We start from the raw sequence: 26,742 nt of genomic DNA, 5'->3' as shown, positions 1-26,742 counted from the left end.
TCTGTGCACAATATGCAGACTTGTGGAGGTGTTTGTTCATTTGTGTTTTGCATACACCTGCAGTGTGTACTGCATACACCTGCAGTGAGAGGCCAGACAAATACCCAACACCTACATTAAAGGAATCTTTCTGCCACAAAAAAGAAACCTACTGTTTTTACAGCTGTAAGCAGCCCTTCCACTGGGCATCACTGTGCATTTTATGTTCGGCAGCACCTGAAGGTGTCACTCTGTAATCAGAGCGGTTGCACCAGTGGTCACACGGTGTAGCTGCACATAGGCTGGGTGGTTTGTGGATCAGGGCCAACTTATCCCTGCTGAACAGCGACAACCAGCACTGTTGTAGGCACGAGTCGGACTGCAGAGCAGATGAAGCATTCCAAGCCGAGCAACCTTAAAGTGCTGATTAGTTTACCCAAGAAAGCACTAGAAGTAAGCCACCTCGTTACTCTCGTCAGTTCTTTATTGGTTTTCATCCTAAAGACTAGCACATGTACAGCATACATGGATTGGATGAACTAGGATATATAAAACAGTAGCCATATGTTTATGATATATTAATACTGCCCAAAAACAAATAAATAAAAATCTTTCAATGCACAAAGCTTGGCAAACACAATTGTGTTGGGACAAAACAGTGTCGTATTATACAATAATTTTACATGTAGAAATGAAACAAAAGGCAACTGTGCTGTAAATACTTTCACAGAACATACACAGAACATACTCGGCAAGTTGGATTTCTTTTTTTTTTTCTCTTTTTACCTTTGTATGTTTTATAATTTAAAAAACGTACTCAAAAAAGAACATTAGACAGAACTTCATTTTACAGTAATCCTTAAGTTTTGTCTCTCCTGTGCAACAGAAAAGCTTACTTCACCCTTGTGAAGTGTCCTGTGTGGATTTCAAGTTTCACAGTTTGTCTTTTTTGATTAACTGCTCGAGACCTCCCTGCTCGTTACGCCCTTCAGAAGAAGCCATTGGCGTGCATTGTGCCGACAGCTGTACCTGGAACACGTCAGCTGGACAATGATGCTCTACATGGAAGTACACTTAAAATATCCCACCACTTTAAAAGGTGAGCAAAAACCATGCATATAGAAAACTGGGGAGCTTCTGATTATATTCGGTGTACGAAATAAATAAAGGATCACTAAGCTCTAGAGTAGACCTGATGACTGTGGGCCACCATCTAAGAGAGCGGCGCTGCTAATTGCAACCGTAGACCTCTTGTATTCTTCTGAAGCTGAACGCTGCAAGAAGACTTTTAGTGTAACAATATAGGACTTAAAATATTAACTGTGTTTGAAATATACAAAATAAAACTAAAACTCATAAAAACTAAGGGCTATCAAGACAATCGTTCATACAAAAATAAATGTAGCTTTTAATAACGGGTCGGGGGCTGAAGGCTGAGCAGAACTAAGAGAATAATGTCTAAAGAAATCTCACTGCAATGGTTTTCACCAAACATTTGTTTACACATTAAAAAAAAAGAACAAAAAGCAACAATTGTTCATTGGAGGACAAGGTTTGTAATTTCCCAAGGGTCCATGCTACTACAGAAGGAGCTTGCAACTGGGAAAAGACCTACAAATGCATTGAATTTGCACAGCATTTTTGTTTCCCCTCCTAGAACGTCTGCAGTAATGGTAACAACGTGGTTCAGCAGAACTCTCTTGGCTGGCTTTGTGACATGCTGCTCAGTGTCAGACTGCTAAAAGCAAAATGCAAAAACTGCTGGACTTAAAACCCCCAAACCTACATGGGAGCAGAATGAACATGACTGATAGAGCAGTGACAGCACAGACAAACATCAGCGGGAGGGAGAAGGAAGCCAGAAAACAGCCGTATACTTACCTGGCTGTTGCTACTCTCACAAGAACAAATGACCAGCTTCTCTATTCTACAGCTCATAGCCCTCAGAAACTGGAGTGGTAGGGCACAGTGGGCTGAATGAAGCTAGCTAGGAATGATTTAATCCTGTTAAGATTTGCAACTTAACATTTAGCTGCATTTTAAGAACGTATCCTCTATCTTCAAAGCATCCTTTCGGAGATGATTTCCAAGGAGATGTACTGAACCTTTATGAAATGCTATCAAAGTTTGACAGACTACCAAGCCTCAGCCTTAAGCTAACACACCTGAGGTTCTCATGCATTAGCACATGAGTTACGTTCCATCAAAATGAGCAAAACTTAATAAAGGTAACATTTTTGTCAGGTGGTTGGGGGGATGTTGGGTACTTTAAGCATTTTTGAGTCGACAGATACTGATAAAAACCAAACACCGATTTAAAAAATGCAATGCCCCGACATCCTAACGCTTACAATGCAGAAGCAATATAAAAAGCCATGGATAAAGGAGCACATTGATTGATATACGCTACCATGGAACACAATGAACATGTCATAGTGGGGAAGGGCTGGGAGAACAGTTGCTGCCATTAATCGATTAACATCATTATGTTTTGAAACGCTTTTGAAAATTGGTTCACACTTGCCCAAGTCCTTTTGTGCTAAAAATGACCGGAATTTGTCTTTATCTGGACAGAACTACAAACTAGACCTCATAGGCCCAGCCTTTTCATTTATTATTCATTTCATATTTCAAGATGGCATCCTATATACAGTGAAACAATTTATACTCCTGGCTGCTATTGTGCTGATTATTTTTAGAAGTTACATCTGTTTCTTGATTGCAATAATGCATCCTGCTGTGATTAGACTGCCTACTGTCCAATCCCTTTCTATTTACAACGGTTGAGTTTACTCTCAGTTTGAAAGAGTGACGAAAAGCTCAGTCTGAAGTCAGCTCAGTATTGAAAGAAGTACGTGAAGCAGCTGCCTCAATGCCATTCGCAAAGTCCTTGCCCATCCAGGAGGTGCCCAGCTACTTGCATGTAGGTAATTATTAAATAGCACAATATCTGCTCATCTTACATACACTGAAGGCTATTTAAATGGGCAGAGTCATCACACTATTCTCAAGCTAAGGTGTCAAATAACTGTTACTATAGACTCCAACTGGTAGGTAACATGCTCCATATAGCCTAGTGAAACGTACAGAAAGGTTACTGATCTGGTCTGGATGACAGAATCATGTATTAGTCTAGAGTGCAGCCACACGTCTTAATGGAACAGCAATTAAAGGACATAAGATGCTTAAGTTTCAACTTTTCCATAAGTTCCTTCTGGAGGCCTGTAATACTTTGGGAAAGCCTTCAGTTGCAGGGAATTAAATGCATACTTGCGACATCCAACATTCTTCATTGTATTTTCTCGCCGACACCCCTCACTGGGGAAAAAAAACAAGCACAAAAAAATGACAGCAGTAAAACGGAAAAAAAAAGAAAAAAAAAAAAGAAAAGAAGACTTAAACTAAGATGAAATGAACTGGTTATTTCATAGCATTAACAAAAAGTTGGTTATATTCAATGAGCGCTTAATTAATTTGCCACTGCAAATATTAAAGATGATGACTCCTCATACAATGCTAGTAAGAAGCACACAGAATGGACACATGCTATGTCTGATCGCTAGTTTTGCATTTCTAAAAAGCAGCAGTGCATCCAGTGAGAAAGTTCTTTTAGGAAGGTTTCATGTATTTCAGGGTACGCTGTTACGGCGCTCACGTGCCATTGTACAAAGGATCCCAAAAGATTGCTTAAATGCAGTTCTGCTAATTCATTAGTATGTTATGTTGAAAAAGAAAGACTGCCCACCTCTCAACAGGAGCTTTATTTTATTGTTCCCTGTACATCAGCGCTATCAGAACTTAAGGACCAGAGCTGATATAAAAATAATGGCTCTCCAGTTATCTTTGCATGCATAAATTGACTTGAAAACCAACATACTCTTAAAAAAACACCAGGAAATAGCAGCTCTGTATTGGCTGCATTGACAGTCATCACCCCAATGCAACAAAGCTGTGCAGAATTTGGGAGTCCAACTTTACCCAATGCTTTGGTGCAACTGCCCCACATTACAAAGAGGTTCTGTGCTACAATAAAAAAACGATTCCACTTATAAGGCTTCTTTACCATTGTAAATCTATTTCAAATCCAAAACAGACATACAAAGAGGAAGCACTGCATTTTATATAGTAGAGATCAATTTAGGCTCACATGAGAACGTGTTCTGACAGAGAATGGAAACCTAAACATTGATCTAACAATAATAAAAGTTCATGGCAAAGTTGTACAGTACACAATCTTACGGTGGGAATGTCCCATCATTCCCGTCCTGGAGATGGCTGCAGCAGGTACCAGCTAAACAGAGGCAATCTGACTCACAAGGAGGGTTTGGTTTCCTGCTTTAATTTGAAAGCTCTCTGCTGTTGCTGATCTCACTGTTCCTCTAATTTTGGTTAATCACATCGACTGTAGCTCTGCTACTTAACGTACCACCTAGCTTAACTTCACAGAACACTGAATGTTTTCACTGCAGATAACAGCTTATGTTTGAAATCTCTCAGTATATTGTGTGTGTGACTGTCCTACAGAATGGATTGCACCTTGTGACACTGTTTAGTGCATTGCACATCCCCCAAAGACTGCTGCAAATAGACCCGTCAAGGATTGGCAGGAAATATCTTCCAGAGCAGTGATAAAAACATCTAATTAAAATAAAAAATATGGGATGCCAACTGAGAATTTCCAATTGGAAGTGAGTAATTCTGCTCATTACTCATTCCACTGCCTGCATTGCCCATGTCCCTCTGAGGCACAGGTGGCCCGCAAGCACGATGGCAAAGATGTATCTCACCTATTTTGTGTGCTGCGGAGCTTCTGGAGGCACGTGAGCTGTAAGCACTGTGTCATTTTAAATCTGAATGCCAGAATGAGAGCACAGGCTGAACTAAAGAAGGAAAAAATGAAAACTTGTCCCAACCAAAGGGTATGAAAGAACCCATCTTTTTGTTTTCAAAAGGTCTTAGCTTTCACTTACAATTAATGTAAATTAATTTAAAGGTGGTCTTATTGCATGCCTAATCTTGCCAACAACAGTAAACAAGCAAAGCTTCATACTGCATTTATAACAGACTTAATAACAGCAGGGAGCTCAGTGGAGACACCCCTACTAAAGTTACTTTCACATCTTGGTAGGCTGAACGCAGGACACTCACCAAGAAGGCTACAGTGAACCTAATCACCATTTACTGCGTAAAAAGTGAATTTGGTACTCATAGCAAACAAACCAACCTTAATCAGAAAGAAGAAATTATTTGTATTGAGATGCAGTGGTACTGGACAGCAGCACAGGATGTGGAAATGTCCAATACCATCGCACCATGTTTTTAAAGCCCATAAGGCTTTGCTGAAGCAATCCAAAATAAATAGGATAAATGCTTAAGTATATACATACACTGTCTGTGGGCTTTCTTTTCTTTTAAAAACAAAATTGGAAGAATAGTGAGAAAAATACCAGGTGATAGTGTACTGTACAGTCTTCTTTCACGAAGACACGAGTATAACCATGTACTTCATTTAGTTAGAATATTTGCCAAATTTAGGATTTTAGCCTTTTTTTTTTTTCCTTTTTTTTTCTTTTTTTTTTTTTTCCCCTTAAACTATGTTCTTCTCTTTTTAAAGCGTACCTCCTTCAGGAGCTTTCAAAATACATTAAAATTGATAATATAAGCTATAGCTATCTATGTCTTCTGAGCAAGGTAATAATAGTAGAAATTAGAAATCACAGTACTAGCGGAGTTCTCCTTGGTCATCAAGCTCAACATTCTGTCATCTTAGGCACCAAGCAAACTAAATCCCTTAACGAATTTAGCAAACTATGTTAAATGAGGTTAGTTTTTCAATGAACTATTGCTATTGACAAGCACTTCCAGACTACTACATCAGCAGAGTCCACCATTTTCAACAGGCCTATCCCAGTCAGATGTTAGATACAAACTGTGTCCAAATTTCTTCCACAATCGTTCCGTGTGACTAAACTAGGCATATTTCTTCAGTATCATCATTTAAATAAATGTTCTTGCCATCACTCATTTACCTCTAAATCATTGTCTATCATCATCATAATTTATTAAAGCTGTCCGACACTCAAAAATGGAAATAACTAATATTTAGCCCAGTGTCATTAACACAAAGCCTAGTGGAAAACCTCAAGCCCACCAAATAACAGAGCTAATTAATACCTTCCTTTCCTTGCTTGAAATATTGTAGACTAACTTCAATAGGATGATAATGACCCTGTTTCAGAATAAGTTATAGAACAAAGCACCTGAAACAGACAGTGGATCATTAGCAGGCTCTGCCAATTACATACTCTCGCTAACCAGACGCCATTATCTTTTTGTCTTTAATATATTACAAAATGCAGATCTATAAATATAATGAAATAATCCTGCATGCAGCACACTGCAAGTTGTTGTTCAGTGGGTACACTAGTCTACTGGAACATACGTAACCACGAGAAAGGAACGAGACTATGGTTCTACAAATTGTGTAATAATCATTTGGATATTATGCTTTGAAATAAAGGTACAAATTTGTTTACTTCTTTAAATAAATTTCTTATAACTTCTTATAAACCCCACCCATATTTTTTATTTTTTCTCCTCTTAGCTTGTAAAAATGAAAGGCAAGATTAGCATACACCCTGAATATACAAAAGATACAAATTCTTTTCAGAGTTCCTTTCTCTGGAATACATGAAACAAGTAACACAAAACTGTATTTGGTAAGAGATCTTCAGGCCGGCTAAAGTAACGAGGTAACAGGCCAAATGTCAGACTATGTTACAAGCACTGAAAGCAGAACAGTAATTTAAAGTTTCAATACAATTCTTCTTGATAAAATAATTTGATGTATATTTACAGTTTAGTACAATAGAAACGTAAAATTGTAAGGCATAATAATAATTCTTGGCAGACAATGTTATGACACATTCTTTTGTCCAGCAGGTACCAAGTGGCAATACACGTTCAAGCAATTTGTTTGTTTGTTTGTTTTTATTTTTAACCTTATCTTCACTTGCAACGTAATCTGGCCACCAGGTACGCTATGCTCAGAAACAGCCACACAATCAGTAAATTGGGGCTGAGAGCTAGTAAAGGAATAGAGTAGAGGAGGCTGGGATCTAGTCTGAAATCTCGGATGGGCACCAAGCCACTCAAGTTCTTCTGGGTGACTACCTCCCGTGTTCCAATGCTGTGAAAAGGAAGAAGGTTGGGAGGAGGAAAAATAAAACAGAAAAGAAGACGGACATGCAAATGAATGCGTAAAAAGAGATGGCAACGCAAAGTGGTCAAGAAGATGAAAAAAAGATGGAAGAAGCCACAACAAAACCAGAATATGAAGTAAAGAAAAACAGGGAAAACATCTCAAAAATATATATCAGCACAATTACAGATAAAAGGAGAGGGAAAGAGAATAAAAGAGAAAAATAAGAAAGAAGTACTGTAGTCTACTGAAAATAAATACATGTAGGTTGAACATTAATGGTTTTCCATGTTCATTCTTTCAGATTACCAAGCAATATCCCATGCAGCTCTGCCATGCTTCTGCATGCTGCAAAAAAGTGGAGCTCTGAAAAGCAAGCTGAACATGAATAACCATTGTAGTATTTGACCCTTTCAAACATCTTTCCACGTGAGCTGCAGTGAAATACTTTAACCTCTTAACTAAATGCTCAATATATAAACAAACAAAACAAAACAAAAAACAAACCAACAAACCAAAAAACCAAACTACCATTTGCTTTTCATCTTCAAAACAAATTCAAATGTGTATTGATACACTTTCAAACTGCATCTTTCTGAAGTGCCTCAATGTTCACCTGTGAAGGGAAGATGTTGCACAGCCCATCTCACTGCACCCCTGATGCTTACATTGCTTTGAGGACTGACCTATTCACTTCTTCATGTCCAATTCTGTTTTTAGATTTCAGAATCAGTCCTCAGAGCTCCCACCATGCCAGGGAAAACTGTGTGCACCTGACACACTGACAGTATGTTTAAAAGAATAAAAAGACAGTAGTGCTATGGGTATTTCCCAAGGTTCAGGAACAGTTCTGTATTTTGGCCCAACTGAAAATGTTTTACCAAAAGCAAAACACAAGTTCTGCACCATTTCTTGAAATGTCTGCATTCAAGACTGAACCGAGCCTTACTTTTTTTCTACAATTACATACATCAAATAAGGTCCAGGTTAAATGAAAAAAAGGTATTTTTACATGCTCTAGAAGTAATCTGTAACTCTTCCATCTGCTACATTGGGCATCCAGGTCAGGTCATCCTGTCCAGGTCAAGATGGTTTTGGGTGGAGTTGGACTTGGGTGGAGTATATATTGAACCAAGAGTTGGACTCAATGACCCACGTGGGTCCCTTCCAACTTGCAATACTCTGTATTTGTTCCATAACCCTATCCCTCTATTTAAGCTTTTTAAATTTTTTGCCATTGGTCTCAAATAGAGTTGGAGAATATATTTAAAAAAAACATCCTACCCTAAAAAGCAATGAGACAGGGATAAACTTGATGAAAACCCATCTTGCCTTAGTATTCCATTAGGATTAATCAGCATTTATTCTGCATAATCCCTCTTTTTCAACAATCTAACAGAAGAAGAGCAAACCACATCTTTCATCTGTTAGAGCAAGTTTCTGATGTTGCTGGAACATGCTAGCCAAAGGTTTTGATTAAATTGGCCCACTTTCAATACTTGATGTAGGTCAACACAAAGCAATGTGTCTCTTATGTCAGTGTTTTATCTGATATGGTAATAAATTAAACTGATGGTACAGAGGACCAACACAATGTTGTTATTAATCTCTGCCTGTACTGTGACCCTGACTGCATTAAAAATATTAACTCCTTAACTAACATAAAGAAAATAGCAAGATCCCTAGTATTATACTTGTTCTGTTTCTATTCTTACTAAGCAAATAGCTTTGTTAAAACTGCACAACCAAGCTCTTTTCTTTCAGATGTCTACACCAACAAGTTGCACAGTTTAAACAATAAGGTATTTGAGAGTCACTCGGCTCTGTTTTTAAGTCAATAACTTCTCCCTCACAAGCTATTCTGAGCTGTCTTTGCTTCGAATGTCAAGTTTTAACCAAACTCTGGATGCAGTTTTCACATACAGTATTAATTTTGTAACAGTCCAACAAAAAGTGAACATAAAAAGGCCCAGTGACATCCAGTTGGACATTGAAATGAAAAACAAGGTTTTAGTGTAAGAGGCTGCGAGTGCTATTGTATGAGACATTTTCTTTCTCAGTACCCAAAGAGTAAGAAAGGGTCAAACAGCAAAAACATACAGAAAGGATAAGAGAATTGAACACTCTAGAGAATTTGGTGAGAAGACACACAGTACAGTACATTCAGTAAGAGTGAATGTTGAAAAACAGGACTGAACAGCATTGTTGAACTACATTGATAAAGACTAAAGCTAGATTTCTTATCCTTTCTTTTGGTATGTGAGTTACGGAGTTTTCCAGCAGTGCTTGAAACAAGGCATTGAACAACAGTAAACAGATTTTTTTTAGTACAGTATTGAATTCTGCAAACATCTCTGCTGCTTCAGAATACAGAACATCATTATACTGGTAGGACAACAGCACACTGACACGCTGTGATGAAATTTGATTGCTGCACTGTGAAACACTCATACTGACATTTTGCCCGGTGAGCAAAGTGTTTCACTGCTGAAGAATACATGTGTCAAACCAGTGCAAACTGCAGGAGTCTGTGTTTCAAAGAACAACATGCATCTCTGAGAAATCAGAGACAGCTGATGCCTGATCTAGAACTAAGAAACCCAGTGCTATGACAGCAGCAACCTCATCATCAGACAACTTTCAAAGAAGCACCAGTTTCCTGTTCAGTAAAGCTCAGCATGGATTGCAAATTTATTTTCATATGCTTCTCTGAAAACTTCCAGTTCACTACTGAAAACTAAAACTCACCTGATGCAAACCCAATAAGGACCAGCTTCAACAGTGTAACTCTTTAAGACATGCAAGCAAGGGATGAATCCTCGCAACCAGTTTTGCAGCTTTTTTGGCTTTGTTTTACTTCTTGTTTCTTTTGATAGAAACAGAGGCCACCTCTCCTCTGCAGTTTGCATGGTTCCTTACTTAGGCCTAAGTGACACAGTAAAACTCTTACCTCCTCATACACTCGAGAGCCTGAGTGAAGACCTGTGGAGCCATTCCATGTTCATGCTGTAGGATCAAACACTGCTCTAGGGTGACCGACATAGCAGTCCTATCCTTGGCACTTTTACAGCTTGTAAACCGAACGCCATTTAGTCTGCGGCATATCTAGAAACGGGACACACAATTGATCATTCTTTCCTCGTGCATTACCTTCTCCCAGAGAACACAACAGACCTGTATTTCTCCTCCTTGAAGAGATATAAATCCTGTGTAGACTCTGATGTAAAAAATTGTCATCTGTGGTACAGCAGTATTTTGTTACTTGAGTTGTAGAGAAAATACTGATGTGCAAAAAAATCTGGAGGAGGTTCAGCCAAACAATATTTCCAAGCTAATGCATGCAAGTGAAGAAATCTGAATATATCAGTGATAAAAAGTGGAAACTATGCACGTATACAGAAAATCAACTGAACTATACAGAAATACTCAGATTACTAAGTACCTCAGCAGCTTGCCAAAGGATATCAACATTCTTATTTTTCCTTGCGTGTACATTTTGTCCCAGAAACCTTAACAGTTCAGGCAGGCACGTCTGACTACGAGATCGAGGTAGACCTACAATACAAACAAAACCAAGTCCACTTTTTTTAGTTGCATTCAACACTTTCACAAAGATCAGTTGCATGAAAAGTACTCCTATATGCCCATTGGAAATTCAGTCACGTTTTCTTCAAACTATCAAAGCTCACAACTCAATTCTTAATTGTGTAATTAACGATACCACCGAAAAACAAATTCAAGTTTAATAAAACTCTACTGGAAATATATATTCATGTCATTTAAAATTTCAGGGGTTCAGAATGTGATACAGCAATACAGTAACAGGGGGAACGAAGGGAATAAGATTGGTATAGTATCTTGTTTGCAAAGATGTACTTGCTTTGACATGCTCAGAACTATATAGAAGCAGGTAACTGCTGGCACTGCACCCCACAGATGTGACAGGAAATCATGTATGTCTCTACAGAAATTGTAAAGATACCATTTTATTTCTGTTCATGTCTTCATTTTTAAAGCTACAAGAAACACACTCTGATGTCTATAAACAAAAAAAGGGCCAAAGTCACCTCCCTGAGTATGCCTAGAGACAAGGTGATCAAAGGGAACCACTACACAGTAACTGACTTCTTGGAAATTCTGCAGTGCTCAGAATTCATGGCACATGTTTTCAGAAAAACAAAATGACACTGGATCGGGGAAAATCTTTCCTCATGTATTGTTCTGGAAGGGAACACCTACAAGATACCAGCAGATACATCACTATGCTGCCTGTCCCTAGAAGGATCTGTTTGTATGTTTGTTTCCTGTTGCCTGTATAATACAGGTTACACAACTGCCATATATAATAATACCACTTATTATATATATAATAATACCACATATATAATACCACTTATTTTACAGTTAAAAAGAAAAAAAAAAAAAAGTTATTCTCTCCTGACAAAGGCTCATGGAGAAGTATTTTGCACTTTGTACATCTCTGTACATGCTGACCATCACCACAGAGGAGGCACAAAACATACTCCCAGCCCTTTCTTGGACAAGCACACTTCCAGGTTTGTCCACGTTTCAGTTTTTCACAGAGCATCTCTAACACATCTGCTGGGACACCTGCATTATTTTTTTTCACACTTCTACTCAAAACTTTTTCTTAATATTTATAACCACAAAATATTTGTCCAAGCTAGACTGCAAGACCAGGTACAGCATGTCCACATTTACTCAGGAAAAAACAGTGAAGCAGAACAAAATTTTGGCAGAGGGCAGATTTTCCCTCTCAGAGGTATTCATCTCATTGGCAGGGAGCTCAGTGTTACAACAGGCAGCTGGAGTGAAGGAGAAAAGGTGGGTGGACACAAAACCGTTCTGCTCTGTTTTGCTGTTAAGGTGCCTGTTAATGCCACCTGTCCAACACTGAACATTAGTTTCATTCAGAACTTCAAGTTACTCGAGGCAAATTTCTGTTACAAAAAGTGAGTGTTGGTGAAGCTTGAAGTTGTGAAGCCAGTGCTCTTTAAAAATAAGGGAAAGTAAATATAATGACAAAACAGAGTTCAAAAACAAGAAAAAGGAACAAATGACAGGACAGAAAACATACTGCAGGATTAAATAAAATGTTAACAGAAAAGGGCAAAAGCTAACAGATGACTACATCAACATGAGGTTTGGAAATGAGGGAAGAGACTGAAATAAAGGTATGAGATAAGGAAGACTACGGACAGAAAGGAACAGGAAAAACAGTAGAACAAAAATCAACATAAATGGATGAATATCTGAAGTTTACAAGACAGTCTGATATGAGACTACCATATAATAAAATACAGCTTAAGATTTTGCAGCTAAAACTTCAGTGAAAACTATCATGCCCAATTGTGAGTGACTGGAAAGGGGGGGGGGACTCTCAGCTGCATCAAATATAATGCAGGGTGCCTGAAAGTGTTATAAGCTACTTCAGCAAATAGCATTCTAACCATCCCATTGCACGTTGCTGCGTTTCTGTTTCTGCAATAAAACTGCAATTTGGGGAACAAGAAATTAGTTCATAAGACGTTTGGTATTAATGATAACAAACCAATTGTCACAGTTTCTGGGGACACTTGAGCCACTTTTCCTAAAAAAACCCAACATAATAAGCAAGACATTTTCCTAGATTACCAGTAACATTCAGTCTTGCAGCTACTGTCCCTCTTCCACATGCTCGACTTCTCTGTCGTTGGCTGCAGATGTGACAATTACATGCACAAAGGACAGGCAGAGAGGACATGATTAAGAGGCTTCAAAAAAATGGCAGCTGCTCTCTGTACAGGTCACTAAGAGAACATGACCAAAAACTGCACACACAAGTGCTGCTGCTACAACCTGTCGCAGCAATCTCACTGCATGGCTCTATGTTCATAAAATATATAATGCCACTTGGAAAAAGATTCAAAAGAAGATTAAGGAAAGGAAGGTTATTCAGACTGGACTTTGAAACACTTGAATCTACTCAACCTGCAAATTAAAATAAAATTATTACGTAGTAAAACTGCGCTGCATCATTTACTGGGGGTTATTGACATGGGTGTAACAACACTTAAAGAACTAAATTAAAACAAACAAGTAAGAAAATGAGCCTGAGAAGTTCTACTAAATTATCAAATACTTACAATCATCGGGCAAAACTTCCTTGAACTGCTCAAAATATGAATTTAACCGCACTAAGCTTTCCATGTTTATTACTTCTTGCAGTGAGGTGTCTCCGAACCTTTAAAAGGTGAAGAAGGGAAGTTAAGTAAACTTAAGGTAATTTTTCTCCTTTTCTTCAGGACAACTTCACTCGGCAATATGACAAGAAAACTGTTTAAAGATTCATCCCAAGAAAGTGCTAACACTCAAACGCAGAGTAAAGCATAGCAGGAAAGAGTTGATGTGATTCACTCCAGAAAAGGAAATATACAAGTGTGAGGAGAAATGTGGGAAGGAAGGCAGAAACAAAATGTTGTAGAAAATAATACTTGGGCTTTGGTATCCTGCTTTCAAAATTAGAAACCCATGTGGTAAATCATTTTGCCAAAATTCAAACTTTAAGTTTGAATAACTATATATAAATAATAACTGTAGCTTCAGAAGACGGGATCAAGAACTTCTATTTCGGATGTGAATGAGAAATATGGATCCAGGAGCGGTAAAATGTGAAAGTAATAAGCACTCATCACTGATGTGATCCACATCACTTAACTATATACATATATTTATGTATATGTACATACATGTATACACACATGCACGTGAATATGAATGCACACCATACTGGTATCTACAACTATGGAGTCAACTTGGACTCCCTTTATAGGCAACAGAGGACAACAAAATCTGCTGGAATGGCTTAGTCTGATGTTTTCTAGTTGTCTACCATCATACAGCACACTGATGCCACAACATGCCTGTGCCTGACTTCACTGAGCACTCCATAAAAACAGCAATTGTCAACATGCTCCTTAAAAATACAGCTAGAACTGAGCAAACTGGTGGCTCCTCCAGAACAGTTTCCCTAACAAGAAGTATTACACAATTACATTCTTCAGCATTACAAAAGCAGTGCTGTGTTATATAAGTAATGCAACAATACATTAAAACAAAGGTCCATCTAGCCCAAGACCCTGGATTTTGACAGCTTTCCTCCAGAAGAGGAAGCCTAGGGAAGAATGCTAAACCACCAGGGCAAAAACACAATGATACTCAGAGTAATCTCATCCTCCAGTGACCTACCACTCACAGAGGTGAGAAGCAGCACATCTGTGTTAAATACATCTTCTCTTTTGAAACATAAACCTGTATTAGAAACAAAGCCATGAGACAAGGACCTTCACAGCTATGTGCCATATGAAGAAGTACCTCCTTCTGTTTGTCAGCTTTGTTCCACACTCCCTGGTTTGTGTATTGCAGGAGAAAACGAATTACTGTTAGCAATGCAAAAGCGTAACTCCACAGAGGCACCCTATCAGCAGAACAGGAGATTGCAGAACTGCCATCAAGGCTGAGCTGCAGAAACAAATACCTACTTCTCTGCTAGGGTTTGCTGCTCATTGATCCCCACGTTGAAGAGCACAGGCTGAACCCTCAGTAACATGCCACTTTGAATCTCTCGCGGCAGCAAATCAAACAAGGCGCTTGGCAAAGGGATCCTCACGTTAAATCCATCACTGTGAACAAAGAAAGAAATATGAGATGAAGATTCAGAAGCATCATTCTGAGAAAGTGTTATTTCTGTGAAGAGGGCTAACGTCCACAATGCAATCCCATTATTAGAAAAATCAGTATCAGTCAAAACTGAGGACCTGAAAAAACTGCTGCAGCTTGCTCCTAGTTACAAAAAGTTCTTCTACTTCAAATACAAACCAGCAACAACAACATTAATTTTATGTTCTCGTGGACATTTCAATCCAATCTGTCAATTTTCTGACAAAAGCTGATATTGCTCTTCTCATTAACATTACTGCTCTAACATGACTTAGGGACAAAAAAGCCAAATTTTGGCACGACCCCATCTTGAGTAAAGTAGATTTGAGTTTAAAGTGATAATGTTTAGTGATGATGCATATGCAGAGGAAGATTTGTTTTTAGACACAGTAAGTAGTGCTGATATTTCAGAGCCAAAGGACAAAGGCAATGACAGGAGTGAACCAGAGCATAAGCCAAAGAGAGAGCTAATGAGCACTGATATGGAACATCATGACTCAAGTTCACAAGTCAGCAGGTTACCTTGGGTCTACTGAGCCAAGGCAAAGAGCCCTGTGTGTGCTTTACATCATGGTAAATGAGAGGTAATACCCATAACATCAGTGCATACCACCTTACATCTGCTACAGGCTGACACATGGTTGCAAATGTTACAGGTAGCTAGGTCAAAAGTAACTCTGATCTGAGTGCTGTTTAATCTAGCAGCAGCAGGACCTTAAGTCCCTATAGTTCAGCTTTCCTATAATAATTTTTCTGCTCACAACACACTGCCAGCATGTACACTCAAGTACAGCAAAGGAGCTCTGAGAAGTACATAGGGCAATCAAAATTGGTATGTCCCACACATACCTTGGATAGAAGTAGAAATCATGCTGTGACTGAAAGTAAAAAGCCTGTTTTCATTTCTAAATGTAAAGCTCCAAACCGTTTGCACCAAAATAAATAAGCATGACTTTTTGTTCTCATTCTAAGGTAAAATCTCTACAGCAACATCATCAGCCCTGAGTGCAGTGAAGACTGTTTTCCTCTTGATTTGCATCCTATGGCTGACAGCAGGTTTTAACTAAAGATTTTCTTTGAGAGGGATTTTCTGTCAGCTCTCAGCCACTCCCAAAGGTCTCAGCAAATTCTGTCATGTACACAACTGCACTGCAGCCCTCCTTCAGCTAGCACACTTTTTATTGCATGTGAATCTGAACTTAATTAAATTCCTCTATGGATCCTTACTCTCAAGAGTTGTAGCTGTATTTCAGATGTGGACAAAGTTGTGCAAATCTTCAGTGGAACTTGGTACACCACACTGACCAAGAAAGCCTTATCTCCTCCAGAAGTCAGATTTGAAACTAAAACATTTAAACACTGACTTCTGTGAGCGCTCTGTCCTTCCACCCACTCTTACCTACCTGTGAACTGGCTCCCTCTGGGTAAGAGCACAGAACATCAAGTCAGCAACTATAAGTTAAATTCAGTTTGTCTCTGCTAGCTAAGAAATTGATCATAAATACACAGCAGCCAGCAGCTGCCTGATGCTAATGGTCAACGGCATATGGTAAAGCACTGTCAAACTTATCAACATCAGTGAATGTCAGACAAGGAGAACAGCATAAAAAAATCAGTCTGAAATTTACAAACAGCACAAGTACATAAGAGAAGACTGAATAATACTGGCTTGTGATTATGGAAAGCTAGGTTGGGATAATACTGACTCATAAAAATACTGTCACGGTTTGAGCTTTGCTATACATTCCTTTTCAGCTTAGCTCTCTGTAAAATTAAACACCAGTAAAAAATAAGCTAGTCAGCTACCTAATAATTCTCTAAAGTTCTGAGAGGAGAGAGCAGCACAGTACAAAGCTCATAATTCACTTGAATTTTAAGTGCAGCATCATCGCTTCTCCATTCTCCCACCCCACTTCCCACTCTCCTCCCTTTTGCTCACCGATTCCCAGTGATGACTGGCAGCATGTCAGTAGATGTATTTGATGTTGCCTGAGTTACTTTAAAGGTTACATTCCTCAGGTCCATGATTCCCAAACTCATGTCCTCCAGCATTGCCAGCTCCTCACCTAAAACAAGGAGGAAGAAGTAAATTGTAATCATTACCAGTTATGTGCAACTTCCCTTTATTGATTTGATTTGGGCTGTAGGTCATCAATCTCATGAAGAAGTTCTGTGGATAAAGATGCAAGGCAGCCCAGCCCACCTTGACCTACAGCCTGCAGACAACATCATGATCAACTTCATCAGTTTAGCAATATTAGAAAACACCAATCATCCAGCACAGTCCAGACTACTGGATTTCATGTAGATTGTACTCTCATTTTCCAATTTAGGTGATGCTGGTAAGTGCCTTCTCTGCACTGTCAAAAACAGGTTTTGGCATACTGTACTGCAGAATCTTACAACATAGTCCAGATTTTTTCAGTACAGTGCTCCCTAACTGGCATCCAGATGGCTATTCTGACACAAGTACAATACTAGCAAAGGATTTTTCCTTTTTGTATTCTCTCTCCAATCTCACTTTGTACTGTAGGATTATGAGAAGAGAAGAAAATTGAGGAGGCATATTTCAGGTATAGTTTCTCTCAACTTACTGCAATATTACTCAATTTCTTTGTTGGAAAAACAAACATAACAGTCTTTTTGAAGAAACGAAGAGAAATCAAATTGATCCTTTATCCTTATTATTTCCAGGCTGGATGAGGCTTTGAGCAAACTGGTCTAGAAGGAGGTGTCCCTGCCTATTGCACGGGGGTTGGAACTAGATGATCTTAAAGCTCCCTTCCAACTCAAACCATTCTATTCTATGTTTCTATTATATCACAAGACAAGTTTATTTGTATGTTTTCAGAAGTAATTTAAAGTGAATTCAGAGTTGTTAGTGAATTAAGCACTCCATTTATAACCTGGTTTTGCATTTCAATTTTGGAAAACATTTTGTAGCTGAGCTGTAGACTGTACCAAACACTTGTGGTCTGCCGTAGCCAATTTAAAGCAGGATTTGGTGATTCAACAGCTCCTGTCTCCTGCATGCCCTGTGCTTTTACCGTAAGTACTCAGCAGGCTCTCAAACTGCGCCAGCAAGCCAATGGTGTAGAGCTGTCTTAGAAATCCATCATCATGCAGGCAGTTCCTCAGCTTGATAATGAAACCACATATGAGAGCTGTCAGCTGTGGGAGAGAAAACACAAAAACAAAAGGTTCTTCAGCTCCAAATGGAAACAACAGAGCATGTAATACTGAGGTGCTATAAAATCTGTTAGACTGATGCTCAGTAACTTTTTTTTTTCCCCCCACTTGCAGCTAAAGAGAGACAACCAACCAACCAAACTCAAAACACTCCTAACATCTGATTTAGAGCGTACTGCCTTCATCTCACATGTTCTCCCAAGGCAGACTGTCATTGATCTTGCATCTATCCGCTTTTCTTGACGTGACCGCTGCTGTTAGAATCTACAACTTACAAACTGTGTTAGTTACAGATAGAAAAGCAAAACTAGTTCTAAGCTATGAATTTTGATTGCATAAATAAAAGATCTTTTTTAAATCAATATTTTTAAAAAGCTTAAAAACACAGTGTCTGTTTTCATTATGCAAAGATTCAAAATCCTCCAGTTATGAGGTATTCTGGACAAGGCCCCAGGGCTGACCTCATCCTAAAATCAGTATTAAGATATCACACTAGTACCAGCTTTTCTGTCAACAAAGGAAGTTCCAGGGTGACTGCCAGATAGTAGGTATGCAGGTGTATAAGTTACAGAGCTAAACAGAAGAGATGAGTCTAAAGTTCTATTTATGATGAACTGATGATTGGTAAACATATTCAAAGCGTCAAATCAAAAAATCAGGTGCATTCTGAAGTTTTGTATGTGAAAAAACATCTCTGAATGTATCTCTTTGGAATACTATGTTATGAGACAACAACAACCCTAACAAATAACATTCAAGAGAAAAGCTTCCTTGAAATAAAGGAAAGAGATTCTAATTGCACAGGGAAGTATGCACCCTAAGAAGGTGCAGTGGGCAGAAGGGATGTGGAAAGTTCTTAGCGCAGACACCTGCTAGTCAATGGTTGACTCAAAAGAGACCTCAGCAGGCCCAGAAACAGAACTTCTAGAGAAAGCTCAGCACTTGCTCCTCCTGATGTGGCTGGGCTTCTCTCCCTAAATGATGTTGGACTTGTTGTTTTTTCTTACACTAAAAATAACTATTGTCACTATCACTGGCACAATTTGTTTTGAAATTAGAAACGTATATCCCAGGAAACATTTAATTAACATTTATCTTGTTGAGCACATGAAGTGACCAATAAGAACAGCACAGCACAGTCTGCAGGAGAAGATCACACTGTTAAACTTGAGAGGACAGCAGACACGTAAAATTCTGAAAAAAGCCAGCTTTCATATTTCACAAAAACCCAGTGCACGCCCCAGTGCAATCAAACCCTGCAAATTTGCTTGCTTACAGTTTGGCAGAAGACAACATCCCTGCGATACTGAAGACTCAGACACAGCCCTATCGTTGGGGCACTGTCCTGCATTAACAAGAAGACCATGGCTTTCTTGGCCTTGTCACTCATCATGGCCACGCAGTCCGTGAGAGTCGTCAGCAAAGGATAAAGGGCTTCGCTCCACTCGCCTGGTTGAAATAAATAATTAACAGCACTTTAAGTAAGTACTTTATCTGAAACAAACAAATACATGTTAAGGAGCAAATTACTGTAGCAAGCTAAGGTTGTTGATAATCCACATGCAATGCTCATTTCATTTTGGCTGGCCAGTTACTCCCTGCTTGTTATCAATACAGAGTGGTTATTGCATGAGGAAAACATGGGGAATTTGACTGTCTGAGGCTGTTAAGTCTTTCCCAGCCATGTAATAGCTCCCCAGTTTGTGCCACAGAACAAGTCATACAATGGCTGATTTAGAAAGCCTTAACAGAAAGACGAGCACATAACTTTGTGTACACAGTGCACACAGGCACAGTCAATATGGAGCCCACTGCATAACTAGATGCATAGGGAACATCTCTTTAGCCATCTCTGTGAATGAGATTTCTCACAAACACCTCTGCCTTTTGTGGAATCGGGTGTATCGTTCTATGACTCACCATCTTAAAAATACTCATCCTCAGTTAGGTAAGACCACGCTTTTTTTCCATTTGCAGGAGTCAAAAATCAAAGAGGCGAAGGTACTCTTTCACATGCTCATGTCTGCTAAGTAGCTTTGAAAGTCTACATCAAGCTAGCAAGAAACACTAAGTCTAGCGATGTAGATGAGAGCTAGCCAAACCCTTGAAGGCATCAGGAGTTTGACTTTGACTGAAACACATGAACTATGTCCCACAGTGACACTGCTCAAAGTCCTACACAGGAAGTCGAGAAATACAATTAAATTCCTAAAGTCCTGTTTTAGTACCCCAAACATTTTATCATTCTTTCTGCCTAAAGAAATTGCTCTATCTTAACATATTCCATAGGCTCAGTGTCTTTTCTCTCCTTCTTTCATCTTTTTTTCTCACCAATTTTTAAAAACCATTTCCAGGACTGTATGAAATATTACTCAGATCCTGTACCAAAAACCATTCTCTCTGCAATGTTAGGAGAAAGCAGAACAGAAAAAAAACCACTCTCTTTAGTGTACAGAACGTTGAAAGAGAAGAAAACTTCTCTTTTTACAGGGAAAGACAATGCGTTTTTGTAGATAAAATGCACCACAACCACAAGACAAGTGACCCCAGACTGGCTGGCTGTACAGTCATGGCATCATGCAGCTCAAAGCCCACATGAACAGGGTCAGTTCAAGCCTTTGAAAGGAAACTGTGATTTTGACTCAATTGCAGGACTGAAGAGCTAGCAACAATAAATGTTTCTTTGATAATCAGCCACACAGGGAACTTTGGAAGTCAGCTACAAGAAGCTTAGCTGACAAGATTAACAGAAGTATCCTTTTTGCTTTTGTTCCATGTGGTAGATAGATAATCTATAAACCTCACAAAGGGGAAGTTATTTGGCTCTGTTCCATTGCCACAAAGAACGTAAGGAACATCAGAAGAAAAGCCAAGGAACTACAGCTTTTCTTTTACATCCCATTAAGTATTTTTCTCTCAAAATAAAATTGCTGCCTTGACATGGGTCTGTAAATGACCAAAAAGCAAAATACAGATGACAGCAACAGAGCACTTCTCTTAATACATTTAAGCGTTTTTCCATAAATCGACAGAAAGAACTGAGGATATCTTCTAGCACACCAGTATTTCACATACACATATGAATGCAGTTGTTAACTCAGTAGAGACTGCAGTGTGCTTGGCAGTACCTCATTTGGAAGATAAATTTATCTCTGGTAATTACAAACCACAGCTTTATTTTCAGGCATGCTGATGGTACACCAGCATGCCTGAAAATAAAGCAATCTTTAGATGTTTTCTTCTCCCAGAACTCACATACAATGCAACAGCTCATCTAGGTTAATAAGCAAAAATCCTCTCTGCTGCGTGTCTTCTTGGCTTTAGACACTGGCCATGAAAGAAAAAGCCCCTTGATAATTAGCAAAATCCTAAATATTTTTCACAACCTGCTTCACAGACATACGCTGCTTTTAACTGTTTGATCAATGGCAGTTGTCCTTAAAAGTAAACAACAACAAAAGGAATGACAGGTTCAAATGAGGTCAAAATATTTCACTGACAGAGTTTAAATAAAGTTGAAAGTGTTCACCAGGACTTCCCGATCCTTCTTCTGTCTACTGCTCATAATTTACCTAACAAAATCTTAATTCTGCAAGAATATCCAATCAATCAATGGCACCTTTACACACCAGAAGGCAGTAACTTTTATGTGAAATCCACTCTGAGCACAGCTTTTATGTTCTGCGAGATGACCAGAGCATTTTAAAACTAGTTATAGACTCCAACGCACAGATCCAGAGGGAGAATGATTTGGCAAAGGGCCTGAGACAGTGAAGATTCAGTGAGTTGCTATACACTTAAAATCACAACCTAGCCCAACCTAGCTGTTGACTCATCTTGGACACAAATCCCACTTCCTCATCAGAGGCTTCTGCTTCATGATAGAAAGTTACTCTTTCTAAAGACTGACACTGAATAAACCTACAGGAAGCTTGTCATCTGCTTTAGATATTCTGCATTGTACATTTGACACCAATGTCTAATTAAGTACTTCACTGCACTGCTGCCTCAGCCATTTCTGCTCAAGATGCAGTTGGGGTGCATCTGGGTGCATAGCTGGGGTAACCTGATTGCTTTTAATTACTCCAATCTTAAAAATAACTAAAACAATATTCATTCATAGCTTGCAAGGACTATAGAGATGCTCCAGCAACTCCAACTTTGTGCAAAACGAATTTTATTCATTAAAAGCGCTTTCCCAGTGATAGAAGGAAACAAGGTGGAGAGCTGGGAAGAACACCATTAGGTTCTCTGAAGATGCAGATCCTACCTGCACAGGGGCTCTACTTCTCATGTATTTCACTAAACCCTGTGTATTTCACTAGACCACAGTGTAACAGGACCAAGAACGAGCCACCACAGTGTTGAGATTAACCTGCTCTCAAATGGATAAGATTACAGCCATCCAGAAGGGAGACTTCGGAAAGGCAACACCAGAGTGTAAAAGTACAAGGGGAGAGAAAAGAAGACTAGGAAAGTCTTCCAAATTCTGTATTCTGACACATTAGATTTGCAGTGCCCAGTGCTGCTCGCTGCATACACCCAACACAGATTTTCCACCAGCCTTGTTGACTGCTCCGTGTTCTGTTTGAGATCTCATTCAGAAAGGCGAGTTCCGTTGCACGTACAAAAGGACATGACTGAAAGGTCAAGAAAATCAGACTCCCATAGACTTTAGCGTTATTTGGAAAGTCACTGTCACCTACAGTAGTCAGTGGTCACTTTGGTTTCTCCAAATCAAACAAGTGTTCTCCCACACCTGAGAAGTTACCAGATACATGCTTGAACTATTATATAGGAAATAACTTCTCAATATGTTTCGGTAAGTCATGTGATATCGCAGAACACTGACATTTGAAAACAGTCCATCTGAACAAAAAACTTGGAATTTTCAGAAGAAGCAGAAGCCATGAATGCACATACCTGGCGCAGATTCTTCCGGAGCGGGGCTGCAATCTGCACAGAAATGGAGGGGCAACATGCATGATTAAGGAGCAGCAACACAGTCAAAACATAAGCAACTCAAATGCTCAACACCAGGGTTCTCAAATTCTTTCACTGAGTGAACAGGAGCTCAGCAGATAGACTCCTTTGCCTGAGTGCACCAATAGCACAAGCTGCCTTCTTCACTCACTGTTTCACATCAGGGAGACATGAGGACAGGGATCTGGAGCCAGCACCCGCCAGCTCAGAGGCTCTCTGTGGATCACCAGCGAGTGCGCTGCCAATTCCAGTGATTCACAGGGCACCATTTGAGAACACTGGTCCAGTGCAACTACAGAATAAGCTGGCTGAAAGGCTGCTACTCAAAACAGCAAAAGACTAGCAGCAAATTCAATACACTTAACAGAAAATTAAGGCATCCATGCTGCAAGTGTAATCTTAACTCTCCCTTCTACCATTTAGGGCAGTATTTTCTTCCGCAAGCATTCACTTCTAGAGAAATGCTCTTGAGTGTTTCAGTAACATTCTGCTCTCTCACCAGTTCTGGAACTATCTTCAATTGTTGCTTTTTGCTTTCCACAAAAAAAAAAAAATATATATATTGTCTGCTCTCTGCTCAGTGTCATTTATTCGCAGCTCAGAATAAGTAACAGAAAAACTGTTAGTTCTATGAGCATATGAGAAAGAAAAGCATTAAAACGTCGTCATTATGAACTGAGAGTATTTTGTCTCTCTCAGCTATTCCCATCATCAGCTGTGGAAAGTGACGCAAAAAGGGAATTTAAAACACTTAAAAACACTTAAAAACACCTTAAAAAAATTAAAAGAATACAATTTAATGATAAAATGCGATCAAGCATCTGGCTTGCCCTGGCTTACAGTGAATTTCTCAAGTGCAATTTAGCTCAAACTTTTCATTAAGACCAGACACCTAAGGAACAAGATTCCCTTTCCAGCATTAAGTTACATTTATTCAACGCCAGCTGACAGTTAGAATTCAGATTTAGCCCTTACACTGGGAAATGGCAGCAAGTCCCTCAGCTTTAAAGCTTGCCACACTTACTGATTTATCTGTGTCAGGTTCTGTGGATTTGGGAAGAATTGTTTTCCATTTTGGGAGGCACACAGTGAGAGGTTCTGTAAACTCTGATACAAACAAAACCTTTCGTAGGTAAATGCAACTAATTCCATCTTCACATTGCATAGGTGTCAGGATTTTCAGCAGATGTAAAAAATTATCTGAAAATACTGGGTAAATGGAAAGAAAATGATTGTTCTAAGATGCTTCCTGCATAGAAATGCCTTTGGGAAAGATTCTGTTATCACCCACAACAGATTTTTCCTATATTTTTTTTAATATGAACAACATAATACTTCTAGTATATGAAGTTCACTGATAAAACTTTCATGTAAATGCTAACTAAACTAGCCAGCAAATAATGACATTTAAAGGCATCAAAATGGTAAAACTTAGTAAAAAATTAATAGAAAACATTCTGAATCAAGACCCAACTCTCCCATTATAGTCTTCTTTACAACACACACAAATGTCAGTCTAATTTAGAAAAGTATTGTTATTTAAGATACTAAGCAAATCAAACGTAACAAGAGCTGCACAAATATACTAACTTTTGGTTTTTTCAATTCCTTGTTTTTCTTACAGGCACTGTCTTCCAACTTCACTATAACATTACCAATGGAATGGACATGAAGTCACAGATGCACAAAAGGCCATCAAACAGTAAGACAGAACAGGACAAAAGGAAATGAAAACACAAAATCTCACTTTTTCTGGGCATACCTGATCTATTAAAACAGTGAGACTACAATGGCCACAAGTAACTAAAATGAAAAGAAGTCAAATAGGTACATATATAACTAAAATAATTTTGAAACTTAATGCAAGGCTGCATTAAACTAATATGGATCTCTCATTCGCGTCTTCCTCACCCTGCCAACTCCTACCTTCTAGCTATATGAAGCCTAACTAATTGAGCCCTTCAGCACCACAGCTTTTGTCAGTTTGGGTTAAAATCTGCTTTAAACTCCCATAGATTCACTCTTCCAAGCTGAGCTCAGCCTAACGGGACTACTTGGCTCCCCTCGTACACTTTGGCAGCCCAGTTGGGATCATTAGCAAATCACTTCTCTTGTGCTTTATTTAATCTTTTACAGAGGCTCACTGTAATAAGCCTTAATCGCTGCAAAGAAGCTGAAGCCAAGAGGAAAGCTACCAGAGGTGATTTTGGACATATGCTAACCCAAACACCTGTTCTAGCTTAAAATACCCAGCAGGAAAACCAAAAGCCATTGCCATTAGTGAGAGATTTAGCGATGATTTCAGTGAGGTTAGGATTTCAAAGTTACGGACTTTGCAGCTGCCAGTACACCACCAGCCCTCTCTGCCTGACAACACGGTGTAACACCAGCACTGAAATAAAGACACATGGAAGAATGTCATGAGGCTTAGAAACGATGCCAGCGCACAGCAAGAGAGCAGAAGTGAGAAGCGGTGTCTGGCATACGCACTTGTCTTTCTGAGAGAATGGCATGCACAGGATGGGGTGGATGATGGTGGTGGTGAGGATGTTGGTGGTGAGGAAGATGAGGTCTCATTTACATCTTCTGGATTTATCCAGTAGGCACGGGTGTCCCGATTACCTTTCTTACTAGTACAGCTGATGTCGCACTGGAAAACGTCTTCACAGCTGTCACTTTGCAGGCGCTCCTTCTGGAGAAGTTTGTCCACTCTCTGTATAATGCACTCCAGACTTTTGTCAACATTCAACCAAACTTTCTCCTTAAAAGAAAACATTCCTTTCTCAACTTAAAAAGAAAAAAAGACATTAGGTAACAAATCCCTCCATTTTTCTCCTATAATTTCAGTCCCAGCCCTTTTGCAAAGTTTCTGTGTACTCAGAATTACAACATCAGTGCACACACAGACTCTCTATGAATAATGTATGCCAGCGTGTCAGCAATATGTAGCAAATGGTGAATTGTAAAGTTACCTTTGAAGTACATTTGCTGAACAATTTTAAGTGCCTCTTCCTTCACTACTATTCACTATTACAGTTGGCACTGCTGCTTATTCTTTTAGACTCTAATGTTTGACAAGGAAATGCTTTGCCAGTTTTGCTGATAAACGTTTACTTTTCTCCCTTAAAGTTTCAACTCCTTAAAGCTCAGAGCAATTAAAATTCAGTGACAGTCTTTCCTCCCTTTAAAAGGGCAGCAGGAGATTATATTCTTTATTCTTTTCAAAGCCAGGAAAAAAGGAAACAAGAACCAGCATTTCCTTACATGCATGGCTAAGCCCAAATGCAAACTAAATGCAGAAAATAGTTTTAAATTCAGAAATTTGGTGAAAGAGAAGAATATCTCCATTTAGTCAGATAAAAGCTGACCTCTTGCTCTATTTTTAAAAGTGATTATTTCAGTAAATGCAAATGCTACTTTCATAGAAGCTGGTCAAAGAATTGGTCTTAATGATCTATTGATTTTGTACTGCAGATAAACTTATTCAACAATACAATTAACTGATATAATAGGAAAAAACACTTTTAAAAAGATTGCATAATAATTATAAACAAACACACATCTTTTTTACTTATGTAACTCAGTAATAGATAAAATTAGTGTATTATATTTAGCATCTAATTAAATGAACTGGCCTTATTAGCTTGTTATTATTTTAAGCCTGACCCTCA

At 38.9% G+C, this 26,742-nt stretch overlaps 1 protein-coding gene across 14 annotated transcripts in view; it reads right to left on the bottom strand.

Moving 5' to 3' along the window:
* Positions 1 to 445: 445 nt before the first annotated feature.
* The window catches only part of INPP4A (inositol polyphosphate-4-phosphatase type I A), a 112,909-nt gene continuing 86,612 nt past the window's right edge, over positions 446 to 26,742 (bottom strand). For 5 of the 14 annotated variants that reach the window (XM_042866694.1, XM_042866695.1, XM_042866698.1 and 2 more), the window contains 10 exons: positions 25,562 to 25,832; positions 23,012 to 23,044; positions 19,365 to 19,537; positions 17,947 to 18,070; positions 16,839 to 16,965; positions 14,722 to 14,862; positions 13,327 to 13,424; positions 10,623 to 10,735; positions 10,131 to 10,285; positions 446 to 3,297 (listed from right to left, as the gene is read on the bottom strand). In XM_042866694.1, coding sequence (XP_042722628.1) covers positions 3,165 to 3,297; positions 10,131 to 10,285; positions 10,623 to 10,735; positions 13,327 to 13,424; positions 14,722 to 14,862; positions 16,839 to 16,965; positions 17,947 to 18,070; positions 19,365 to 19,537; positions 23,012 to 23,044; positions 25,562 to 25,832 — 1,368 coding nt within the window. In that variant the 3' untranslated portion in view covers positions 446 to 3,164. The other 9 variants (XM_042866703.1, XM_042866704.1, XM_042866705.1 and 6 more) reach the window with 5 other exon arrangements.

Source organism: Lagopus leucura, unplaced genomic scaffold (assembly GCF_019238085.1).
Source record: "Lagopus leucura isolate 7727_CA_CO unplaced genomic scaffold, USGS_WTPT01 Super-Scaffold_100001, whole genome shotgun sequence".
Lineage (NCBI taxonomy): Eukaryota > Metazoa > Chordata > Aves > Galliformes > Phasianidae > Lagopus > Lagopus leucura.
This window is presented reverse-complemented; position numbering and strand designations above follow the sequence as displayed.